The sequence below is a fragment of the Pimephales promelas genome, chromosome 6 (assembly GCF_988280905.1).
Source record: "Pimephales promelas chromosome 6, fPimPro1.hap1.1, whole genome shotgun sequence".
In the NCBI taxonomy this organism is placed as follows: domain Eukaryota; kingdom Metazoa; phylum Chordata; class Actinopteri; order Cypriniformes; family Leuciscidae; genus Pimephales; species Pimephales promelas.
This window is the reverse complement of record NC_142774.1, coordinates 40,673,871-40,686,629: the sequence shown is the minus strand read 5'-3', so window position 1 is coordinate 40,686,629 and position 12,759 is coordinate 40,673,871. Positions and strand designations below refer to the sequence as shown.

General features: G+C 38.7%; 1 protein-coding gene across 1 annotated transcript; it reads left to right on the top strand.

The window, feature by feature from the left end:
- Nucleotides 1-3,933: 3,933 nt before the first annotated feature.
- Nucleotides 3,934-9,868, top strand: slc5a3a (solute carrier family 5 member 3a). The gene is made up of 2 exons (XM_039648255.2): nt 3,934-4,108; nt 6,064-9,868. Exon 2 carries the CDS (start codon nt 6,123-6,125, stop codon nt 8,148-8,150), a length of 2,028 nt encoding a protein of 675 aa, XP_039504189.2. The 5' UTR covers nt 3,934-4,108; nt 6,064-6,122; the 3' UTR covers nt 8,151-9,868.
- The last annotated feature ends 2,891 nt before the right edge of the window (nt 9,869-12,759 follow it).

Genomic DNA, 12,759 nt, shown 5'->3' with positions numbered 1-12,759 from the left:
TTGCTAGGGTGTTCTGTGTGGTTGCCAAAGTGTTGCTAGAATGTTCTGGATTGTTTCCAGGATGTTGCCATGAGGGTGTTCTATGCGGTTGATAACACATTGCAAGTGTTCCGGATGGTTGCCAGGGTGTTGCTACATGGTTCCTAAAACTGTTTATGTAGTTGTTAGGCCATATCTGTGCGATTGCTGGTATGTTTGAGTAGGTGCTGAAATGTTCTGGATGGTTGCCAGGGTGTTAATGTGTTTGCTAAGGTGTTCTGAGTGGTGTGTAGTGCGTTGCTATGTGGTTGCTAGGGTAGGGGCTAAAATGTTCTGGTGTTGCTATGCAGTTTGCTACGGTGTTCTGTGTAGTTGGTAATGTGTTGCTGGGTGGTTTCTATGAAGTTCTGGGTGGTTGCTATGCAGTTGCTAGGGTGCTGTATGTCATTTTTAGCACATTGCTGGATTGTTGTGTGTGATTGCCAGGAGTGCCAGGGATTTAGAGTGGGATCAAATCTGTGTTTGCTAATATTTTCTGGGTGGTTGTTATTTTATTGTGGCTGTTTACTTGAATGATACTCTGTGGTTGCTAGGGTCTTCTAGAGGGTTGCCAAAGCATTGTTATGTGATTTCTAAGGAGTTGCTACTAAGGTGTACTGATTGGTTGCCAAGGCTCTGCTGTATCATCGCATGTTTACGTGTGTTCCGGGTGGTTGCCGGGGTGTTGTTATGTGCTGGGTGTTGTTTTTGCACCCCTGTATCTTCACATGGCACTAGTTTTTCCAGGAACTGGATGAACTGATCAAATGCACACTTAAATGCAATTTTGAGGTGCTAATTGGTGTGATCTCTATCCATAAATATCTACATTTACATTTATTCATTTAGCTTTCATTCATCCAAAGCGACTTGCAATAGAGGAACATAAGCTATTCATCAGAGCCAACAAAAACCATAGTGTACAATGAATGCACATAGGAGGGATCTTCTGTCGTCCTCTACTCTACTACACAGTGCTCAGACACAGAGCCGGTGTTGAAACAACCCAAGGGTTCGACTAACCTATTTATCTTCTTTCTATTTGTGCTCAATGGCTGCTGGGGCCTGAAGCTGCGGTCAAAGGAAGTGTCACTAGCTAAACTATCCTACCGATTTAAGACGAAGAACACCTCAAAATAAGATTTATGGAGGTTTCGTGTTTTTATCGTTTTCTGTCATCATTTATCCACTCTCATGTCTTTTGAAATTTTGCATATTCAAGTCAAATGCATACAAGCTGATCGTATTCATGCAATGAAAGTGAATGGTAATATTCTGTTATTGGTCAATTTGGAAATGGAAGACCCAGTCAAGTGCACTGCATTGCTGAATACTATAACCAGCACAATATATGCAAATTATGCATACAGAAAATGTGTGCATACTGGTGCATACTATACTGCCATTATAGTAAGGGTAATTTGTTAGTATACTATTGCAAATATACTAGTCTTCACTACATGTTTGATTACTGTCAGCTTTGAGCTCTTCTGCCCCCTAGTGCATACTGAAAGAGAGCTGTCAATCAAAACTACACTCCAGGAGGAAGGAGGCGGGGTGCTGTCATGCTAGAAATTTCCACCATTACACAATAAGTACGGAATATTATAAAAAAGGGATAAAAAGGTACATGTCTAATCACCAAAAACTGACAAATTACTATTTTTTTGTTATTGTACAGAGACTGTATAATTTATTTTATGATAGACTACACAGTATGGCACTAAACCGATTGTGATTTCACACTAGAGTTACGTTTATAGCCTTGACCTACATAGTCACACCTGGCCTTTATGACTACATACAAAAAGATCTTTATCTACTCATGTACTAACTACCAAAAGTGATTTTCTTCGTAGAAACTTCTGAACTGAGAGACGATGCTGCCACCGTCTGGTGATTATATATAGTTGCACACATATAACACTCACACATATAAATTAAAATATTACAATATAATAGTTGTGATACAACCAATAAAACCTCATTCATTCATAATCAAGACAAATACAGACACAAATGTAGGATGACCTACTCTGAGGTATTATTACCTACACCAAAATAGCGCTTTCCATGTGAAAACATCTCCCCCCTACGGAAGCCCTGAACCGCAACCTAAAAAAAAAAAAAAGTCAGTAAAAAAAAAAAAATCTAAAAAAAAAAAAAAAATCTGTAAAAAAAAAAAATCTGTAAAAAAAAAAAATCTGTAAAAAAAAAAAAAAATCTAGCATTTCGAGATTAAAGTCGAAATGTTTCGAGATTAAAGTCGAAATGTTTCGAGATTAAAGTCGGAATGTTTCGAGATTAAAGTCGAAATGTTTCGAGATTAAAGTCGAAATGTTTCGAGATTAAAGTCGAAACATTGTGCAGTGCGCGTCCACTGGCTCAGAGCGCGCGCGCGTGTGTGTGTGAAGTCGAACTGCCATGGATAAACACAAAATAGTAGCTTTTTACTTTTATCTGGGCTTTCAACAAAATTCTACACACGTCACACGTGCTACTGAGGTGTTTTCGTGCTCGTCTCAACACTATCTGGGTCGAGAACACAACAGTAACTGTTCGGTCTCCTCTTCCCCGTAAATACGCTCTGGATACACAGTGTGAAACTCGCTATCGCGTAGAAGCTGCGCGTGTGTGCTTTCCATTGTCTCACATTGCCGCACACACAGGCATTCATAATGGCCAATAGCGAGTTTCACACACTGTGTGTGTGTGTGTGTGTTTTGTTTCATCAAAGGAGACCGAAAAGCTACTATTTTGGGTTTATCCATGGCAATTCAACTTCACACACACGCGCGCGCTCTGAGCCAGTGGACGCGCACTGTTATGAATGCACAATGTTTCGACTTTAATCTCGAAACATTTCGACTTTAATCTCGAAACATTTCGACTTTAATCTCGAAACATTCCGACTTTAATCTCGAAACATTTCGACTTTAATCTCGAAACATTTCGACTTTAATCTCGAAACATTTCGACTTTAATCTCGAAATGCTAGATTTTTTTTTTTTTTTTACAGATTTTTTTTTTACAGATTTTTTTTTTTTTTAAGATTTTTTTTTTTTTTACTGACTTTTTTTTTTTTTTTTAGGTTGCGGTTCAGGGCTTCCGTACCCCCCACATGTTTTGAAGATGAAATGTTATCTCGTGTCATGTTCCTGTTGATGTGTGTAATCATTCGTGGGTTAGGTTAGATGGCACTCACAGATAGTATGCTGAACATGAAGAGATCACAAAAACAGTTTGATGAAGTTTGAAGGTTTATAATGACAAAATACCATAGTGACTAGATTTAAAAAAAAAAACTTTCTCTTTTTATTACATAGACAGTGATTTTATTGTTTCATAATAATGCAGTAGCCTATAGTTAAGCTTCTCTGTTTAGATTATCAGTAACCCAGTAAAATTAAAGCACACTAAAAAAGACATGTATATTCTTTGGGTAGCATGTCAACCCCTTGAAATAGGATATAATATATGTCATATTATCATTGATATTTTATTATGAACAAAACAGCAAATAGTCCTGCTCTGCATGTTTAAATAAACTGCATAGATTCATTTAGGCTATGTTAATCATTCAGTAGCTTACTAAGCTATTTGTCCAAGCTATAAGTAATTAGCTAGCTATCAACGCCAAAGTTTAAGGATCAATTAATACAGCTACATTTATGTAGGCTATAGGCTATCTATATTCAACATTTGGATCAAAATCAAAACCTTTCATCAAATTTTGAACAATGGCCAACCCATTCTTGTCTTAGGACAACTTTGATGAACTTTTTTGATCCACCTCTTAATGTTGACTTCTGTATCTGTATAGGCTATATATATTAAACATAAAGTTTAATTTAGGCTACATCAATACCTTGTAGGCCTAATGTACCTGGATTTGAACCATGTCAGGCTACGAGTCTCTGATGACATCACTGTACCACATCTCATCACTTCCCGCGGGTGGGCTCGGGCTGAACGGATGCGCGGGTTCGATGGCGTCATGGGCGCGGGCGCGCGCGGGGGAGTCAATGGATGGAGGAGATAGATAGTTTCCTCCTCACACACCGGTTCAAGAGCACTCACAGCATCTCGGGTAAGTATGTCTGAGTTTTTCACGTTTAAAAATCACACCGATCTCTGTAAAACTGTTCATGTAATGTGACGCTAATTTCAGCCAGTTTTCCATGTGTTTTTTTTATTATAATTGTCCAGTGCTGCTTATGCTCATCAAGTAACGGGTTTTTTGTTATAACAATTGTTAACTTTTTTAAATAAACATCTGGTTTGATGGTAGATGACAATTAACGTGGATATTAACTTTTCATAGATGACATTATTATTATTACTTTTGTTTTTTTACATTATTTTAAAACATTGCGATTTTGACTGACGTGTACAGTATAGTGTACACGCCCTCTAGTGTTTCATGACTGAACTAGATATTTGTATAATTTTTACTCAATGTCTGGAAGCATGTGGTGATTTATAGTGGATGTATTACGTTTTCCTATATGTGTAGGCCTAGTTCATCACATTAAAGTCAACGTCATCCACTTGCAAAAATGAAGTTTGAGGGTATTTCTAGGCTACTGAAAATTATTGTTTTACTTATTTCTTCAGAACATATTATGTGTTGCAGAGCATTTAATAAAAAAAGACTGAATTTTCACTTTTTGGGGGTGAATTAAATAATGTTATTGTTAAACTTTTGTCCTTTTTTTAATAACCCGACACCCTTGCATCATACTATACGCGGTTCTATGAATACGCAAATTTGCACATGGTTTGTCTTAAAGGGATACTCCACCCAAAAATTCTGTCATAATTTCTGTCACCCTTAAGTTGTTGCAAACCTGTTTGAGTTCATTTCTTAATGCTGAACACAAAGGAAGATATTTTGAAGAACAATTGGAACCAAACAGTTTTTTTAGCACAAAAAAAAGAAATACTATGGAAGTCAATGGTGCTCCAATCGTTCTTCAAAATAAGTTCCTTTGTGTTCAGCAGAAGAAACAAACTCATACAGGGTTGCAAAAATTTGAGGGTGAGTAAATGATGACAGAAGTTTAATTTTTGGGTGGAGCATTTTAAAAACACCACATAGACACTTTAACAACATTAAAAACTTGATTTTCACCACAGATATCAAGAATATTTTAACTGCAGTTAATGTTAGCTCACAAAAAAAGAAGTGTAAAGGGAAAAATGCAAGTACAGTAATAAATGAAAAGGACAGTATTTCATGAATTGTACAAGACATTCCACTATAATACTAAAAAGTTAGTATCATGTTTGTACCATGTCTGCTAAATGTCTAATTTTTCATGCTAGTCTTTTTGTTATGATCTCGTGAAGCATCGCCGACGCGACGTAGGTTGTCGCCCACTATGACACACTATACGAGAAGATAAGATCGAATCTTGCGTTCCGACGCCCGTTGTCGTTTACGAATCCCCACGACACCCTACGTCAAACGGATCGTGCCAAAATCTGGCTAAAATCGTGTAATCTGAACCAGGCATTAGAGCCAGACCGATATATTTCCATCGGTATCGGCAGTTATAATGGCCGATAAATTAATATTTCAAAAATAACATAAAAACAGACGAAACACGCTTGAACCATGTCATGAGTGTGGGAGTTGTATAGTTTGTCCACCAGAGGGCACTCTACACCGTTCCTGTTGGCAACACTCGTTGAATTGTTCCCGATACATACATTGCTTGAATAACAATTAAAAGATCATCCCCATCAGTTCTCTTAACGCAAATAAGCATGACAAAATTTGTGACTATCATGTCCAGTTTAAAAAAAAAAAATATCGGCCGATATATCGGATTTTAAAACCCAAAAATATTTGTATCAGCATCGGCCATCGGTCTGGCTCTACCAGGCATTAATGTTAGCTCACTAAAAAGAAGTGTAAAGGGAAAAATACAAGTACAATAATAAATGAAAAGGGCAGTATTAGACATTCCACTATAATACTAAAAAGTTAGTATCATGTTTGTACCATGTTCGCTAAATATAATTTTGTCTTTCTTTTAGAAGTACTTGCTACATGTGGCCCACCGAATCCTATGTCTTGATCCATCAACGAATAAAAAATGGCATCAACAATGGAAGCGGCAGATATCGCTGTCGTCGCCGTGTACTTCGTTCTTGTCCTGTGCTTTGGCTTTTTTGCGATGTGGAAGGCGAATCGAGGAACCGTGAGCGGATACTTCCTCGCCGGCCGTTCCATGAACTGGATGATGATCGGTGCGTCGCTGTTCGTCAGCAACATCGGCAGCGAGCACTTCATCGGCCTCGCCGGCTCAGGAGCAGCTAGCGGTTTCGCCGTCGCCGCCTGGGAGTTTAATGCGATTCTACTCCTCCAGCTCCTGGGATGGGTCTTCATACCCGTTTACATCCACTCGGGTGTGTACACCATGCCGGAGTACCTCTCCAAAAGATTCGGTGGGAAGCGGCTCAAGGTTTTCTTCGCGTGCCTAACCCTCCTCCTCTACATTTTCACCAAGCTCTCCGTGGATCTTTACTCCGGAGCGCTTTTCATCCAGGAATCTCTCGGCTGGAACCTCTACGTGTCCGTGATCCTGCTCATCACCATGACGGCTCTTCTCACGGTCACCGGCGGGCTAGCGGCGGTCATCTACACGGACACCCTGCAGGCGTTCCTCATGATATCGGGCGCTTTGTGCCTGATGGGTATCAGCTTAGCCAAGGTTGGGGGTCTCGAGGGATTGCGCACCAGATACATGACCGCCGTTCCCAACGTCACTGCCATCGAGCTAGGCAGAAACCTCACCTACACCAATTCCTGCCATGTGCATCCCAAGCTAGATTCCTTCAAGATCTTAAGAGGTCCCGTGGACAAAGACTTGCCGTGGCCTGCTTTTCTTCTAGGCCAGACTCCCGCCTCGATCTGGTACTGGTGCGCCGATCAGGTCATCGTTCAGAGAGTCCTCGCGGCCCGTAATATTGCCCACGCCAAAGGGTCGACATTGATGGCCGGCGTCCTAAAAGTCCTCCCGATGTTTATCATAGTGATTCCAGGGATGATCTCGCGTGTGCTTTTCGCTGACGAGCTTGCGTGCATTAGTCCAGAGCACTGCATGCAAGTGTGCAACAGCAAAGCCGGTTGCACAAACACCGCGTACCCTCGACTCGTCATGAACGTCATGCCCGTAGGATTACGAGGCTTGATGATGGCCGTGATGCTCGCCGCTCTCATGAGCGACCTAGACTCGATCTTTAACAGCGCCAGTACTATCTTTACCCTTGACATCTATAAGATGGTGCGTCGTCAAGCTTCCTCTAAAGAGCTCATGATGGTGGGACGCTTGTTTGTGGTCTTCATAGTAGCCGTTAGCATAGCTTGGGTCCCGTTCGTCGTTCAGTTGCAAGGTGGTCAGATGTTCCTCTACATTCAGGAGGTTTCTGATTATCTTACGCCACCAATTGCTGCACTTTTCCTGCTTGGCGTCCTCTGGAAACGTTGCAATGAAACCGGTGCATTCTGGGGTGGCATTGTGGGCTTCTTACTTGGAGCCACAAGACTAATTCTCGCCTTTGTCTATAGAGAGCCGGACTGCGACACGATTGATAACCGTCCGTCCTTCATCAAGGATATTCATTTCATGTATGTGGCGGCTGTGTTGTTTTGGGTTTCAGGGCTTGTGACGGTAGTCGTCAGTCTTTGCACAAATCCACCAAGCAAGGAGCAGATCGCCACGACTACGTTGTGGGGACTACGCAACCGAAATCAACACGCCGATGCGCACGCAAACTTCCATGGCAAACTTCATCAGCTCTCAGAAGAAACTCAAAAAGAGAAGACATCGGATGAAGTGGAAATGAAAGCAAACTCTCTCAAGGTTGTCCCTGAAATGCTTCCGAATGGCCAACGCTCCCACAAACATGCAGGACGAGTTACGGGACGGTGTGTGAAATGTTTGGATTGGTTCTGTGGGTTTAGTACAAGCTCTGAGGAAGTGGATTCACCTTCTGGAGATGAAATCAGGAGTGCGACTGAAATGCTCAAAGAACCTCCAAAAACCAAATTTGTCCTCAATCTCGGCCTCTTGTTAGTGTGCACACTTGGAGTTTTCCTGTTTGTATACTTCTCTTTGTAAGCTAGTGTACAACTCAAAATGTCATGTTGTGATGATGCCAAATGTTACTGATACTCTTAAGCTGGTTTGTTTGAGGACTCATATTTAAAGGGATACTCCACTTTTTTTTGGAAATAGGCTCATTTTATAACTCCCTCAGAGTTAAACAGTTGGGTTTTACCGTTTTCGAATCCATTCAGCCGGTTTATAAAAATATCAGTAACCAGATGGTTTCTGGTCTCATTGACTTCCATTGTAGGAAAAAAATATACTATTGAAGTCAATGAGACCAGAAACTGTCTGGTTACTGATATTCTTCTAAATATCAGAAAATCGGCTGGATGGATTCGAAAACGGTAAAACTCGACTGTTTAACTCTGTGGGAATTGTAAAATGAGCCTATTTCCAAAAAAAAAAAAGGAAAAGGTGGAATATCCCTTTAAACTCTAAACATGTCAGACATTCACATTATGTTTATTTAGTACACTCACTGACAGAGCGATCAAATATCTGACATTGGATGCGACATTTCACGTTACATGCGACAAACCCGAACCCTTACCCAATAGTAAGTACGTGTAGTTAGTTAATTAATATTACTCAGTACTAAAATGCATAATTACACTGTAACACGTCTCCCTGTAGTCAATAATTGTTTGATCACCAAAATTTCAAGGTTTTGTCCTTAAAGTAGCTTGAATGTAACTCGACACCATTGCCTCATTTGGTAAACGCAGTCCTATGAATATGCAAATAAGCCCCACCTTCACTCACTCCCTCAGCTCAGAGATCCACCGGTTGACGATCACACGTTGATCTGATTGGTTACAATGTCGTTTGTGACGTCAGAAACGCCAGCGATTGCAAAGCGTGTTTTTGAGACTGTCTTTGGTTCGCTGCAGTTTATACTTCGCAATGCTGTCTTAAAGCGTATTAGAAACACCACATAGACACATAAACAACATTAAAAACTGGATTTTCACCACAAGGGGACTTTTTAAACAAAGCGTAACCGAAACTTCTGAAGTTAAATTATGTGAAATATAATGTTACCATGGACTTTTTTTTTTGTAAAAACAAAAACATGTCACTTACACATTTGGTGCTGATAATACCAAAGCTGCTTAAATCATTAACCATATAGTATTATCTTCTTACCCTCAAGGAGTTTCCGAGGTTCAGTAAAAGTTTAGCTCAGTCAATAGCATTCGTGTGTTAAGTTGATTACTATAAAATTAATTTTCCACTGTTTTTTCACTTTTAAGTCCCTCCTTAAAAAAAAAACATCTTAGTTATATTGGGGTATTAAACAGAACAGTAAAATGGAAGTGAATGGGGCCAATCAATAAATGTTAAAATACAAGCTGTTTCAATTATTTGGCCACAATACGTGCTTGTTAAAACTGTAGAAATGCTAACTTGAACAGCATTAAAGCTCAGAAAAACAGAATAATGTGCCTTTTTTTTGCTTTATCTTTCACAAAAATAAAATAAAATAGAAAAGGATAAGTCAAAATAATTTTGTTATGGTAAACATTCTCTCAAATGCTGTTAATTGACTTAACCCTATAAGAATTCCTTCATGTTTTGCTTGTTTGCTTTTATTCTTGTCCTATTTTGTCTTTGTAACTTAGCAGATTACTCGTGTGAAAGCCGTCTGTGAACTGTTAGTCGGTCTTACCACGGAAACATCTCTGCTCACCACTGACCCCATTAAAACCCCATTGGATTTTTGTGTTCGTTTGTCAACGCTTGTTTGTCATTCTTTAACCCCTTAACTGTCGTTATACTTTTGTATTGCCTTTTTCTTTCCATTATCTTTTAGTAACCATCATAAATTATATGTCATTTGAAAGCTTAAACTCAAAATTCATCCGTTTGGAAATTGGACATTGCATTACAATGGAAACATTACTTTAAATCCTTTTAGCAGGCTCCTCCCCCTAGTGGGTGGTGTCATGTTTCATATTATTAAACTATTTTACAATCAAAACTTTCTAATCTTGACAAAACACACATTGTCGGAAAGGTCTAAGACTCCACATTTGATGACTGATTTGTGATTTTGTTAAAGCATCAAATTAATTAAATAGAATATGGGTGTTTTACCCGGTGGCTAGTTTTGGTATTACGCCTAAACAAAATCTCATAGGAACTAACATTTTTGTGAAATTAACTTTAATTTTGGAACACAACTGGGCTTTGATTTGAAAGAGTAAAAATTATTTTGTAAAATATGTTTTTTTTATATATATATAAACTGTTGGTAACACTTTATTTTACGGTTTCCGTTTTACTTAATTAATTACTTAGTGGTAGACGTTATGGAATTTTGAACAACCAAGGTTGTACTTAAGTGCACTTCATGTGTATGTACATACACTCTTAGAAGAAAAGGTTCTATCAGCACTACGTATTTTGGAACCCCTAAAAGGTTCTATACACTCTTAAAAAAAGGGTTCCTCTGGGTTCCATATAGAACCCTGGGGTTCCATACATGGCCAATAGAACCTTTTACCAAAAAAAATGGTTCTATATAGAACCATTTTGGAGTTCCATATATGAAGCGGGGGATGGAACCATTTCTGGTTCTAAATAAAACCATTTCTTAAGAGTGTACCTTATACGTGCAACACCCTACAGAAGGTACAAAATGACCATGTGCTTTTTTCACACCTTAGTAACTTATTTAAGTATTTCTTACATTGTGTAGTACTGTCTTATTCAATGACAAACAACTCGGCCCGTTACATATATGCAAAAGTAGATATGTAATTATTTGTATACAAATAATTAGTACAGGCTGTTCCATAACTTAGTTATTACTGCTAAGTAATTAAGTAATTGCGGACACCGTAAAATAAAGTGTTACCAAAATGTTTTATATTAGGCTACTTTTATGTACAGTTTCAATACATTTGATTTACGTTCCTATTTTGAAGTGCTTTTACTTTAGCAATAATCTGCTGTCTTCTTTAAAAAGAAACCAACCTTAAAGGGTCTATATACCAAAGCATTCATAAATCACAACCATTTCAGTTTGTATTTTCACGTCTAAGCTCAGCGAAATCATGTGGGCTAATTAAAAACCCTTGTCTAAATAATTCAACATTCAAATATTGAACTATCCAACCATAAACATTTACCCTTGCTCACTCCATGTTAGCAAAGCGACTGAAATAAAATGCTTTCAGCGACTCTCTGTCACTTTTATATTTGCTTGGCTGGTGGTCTACAAAGCTGACTAGTTTGTAGCTGTATTTCTGTATTGAGGCCTTTGTGGTTTTCTTTCTTTGAAACCTGGCCTATGTATATTTGTGGCCAATTCCGCTGAAGGACGAAAAGCACTGGAAACAGCAGCCGATAAACTGCATATTTGCACACCTGCATGAATAGAGACGGTGAAGAATCTTGGCGATGCGATGCTTAACGTTTCCCAGCAGATTTGACCTCAGGTTTCTCGTCTGCTCTAATTGTTTGGATTAATTACTTCCCGTAAGTCACCTGACGTGACATTTTCATGCCAACTGAGTTTGGTATCAAATGCCACATTGTTCTCAAACAAAATGTGAAAGCGGACTTGGGTTAGCTCTTTGGCCGAGAACATGTTAATTGTGGTTTAGATGTGTGTGAATGTGTGTGTGTTTTACAGGTAACTCTAATTTCCCATAAGTAAAGCAGGATGTACAAATGAGAAACCAGTGCGAGTATTGGGAAACTATTATTTTAATTAGCCTTCATGACAATGCATTCCATCCATGTCCTCAGATCAAGAGGTAAAAATGATAAAAATACTGTTCGTTTTCTCACACAAACCGCTCGTTTGGTGTCTTAGGCCATCAATGTGTACAATTTATGAGTCATTAAATCATGTTTAATCTGGACTTCTCTGTGCATGATCTTTGAGGTGGTGACCATAGACCTGCATTATATGACTGACAGACAAGAACGGTTTGACCTAAAAATATCAAAACTGAAACTACTGTGGAAACAAAGATCTTGGATGCCTTTGAGGTAAGTTAAAACATACCAAAAATTCATTTCAAAGTGAACTAATCATCCAGGCCAGCACTCTTAAAGTTTATAAGTATATGCATTGAGTGAAGCCTGCTCCTATCCTCACTTGCTAAATTACGGACATGGCATTCAAATTTCATTTTTTCATGGCATTCAAATGGCATTTCATTTTCAATTTTGACTAATTCAAATTTTTCTCAGTTATTTTTCTTATTATTATTATTTAATAAAGCAAATTTAGCTTTATTTCCAGATTCAATCACTCACCACGTTCGCACATGCACACTCTTCAAAAATGTTGCTTTAAATCTCTCGACAAACTCAAAGACGTAAAACACATTTATATGTATTATAAATAAAAAACACAGGTTGCACTGAATACCAGCTTGCTTATTTTTCACATGTCATGCACACTAGAAACTATTCTCGAGATCTGTCGCTCAAACACACAACTCTGTGACGCTGTTTGCGAATGTACATTCGAACGACGGTTTTGGGAAACACCAAGTTCTCTTCTCCAAACAAAGTTGTAAAATAAAGTTCTCCAATCGAAATTGATTCAATTAACTCCAGCCTCCTGTGAACTTTAACAGGAGAGCTTTAGTACATGTGC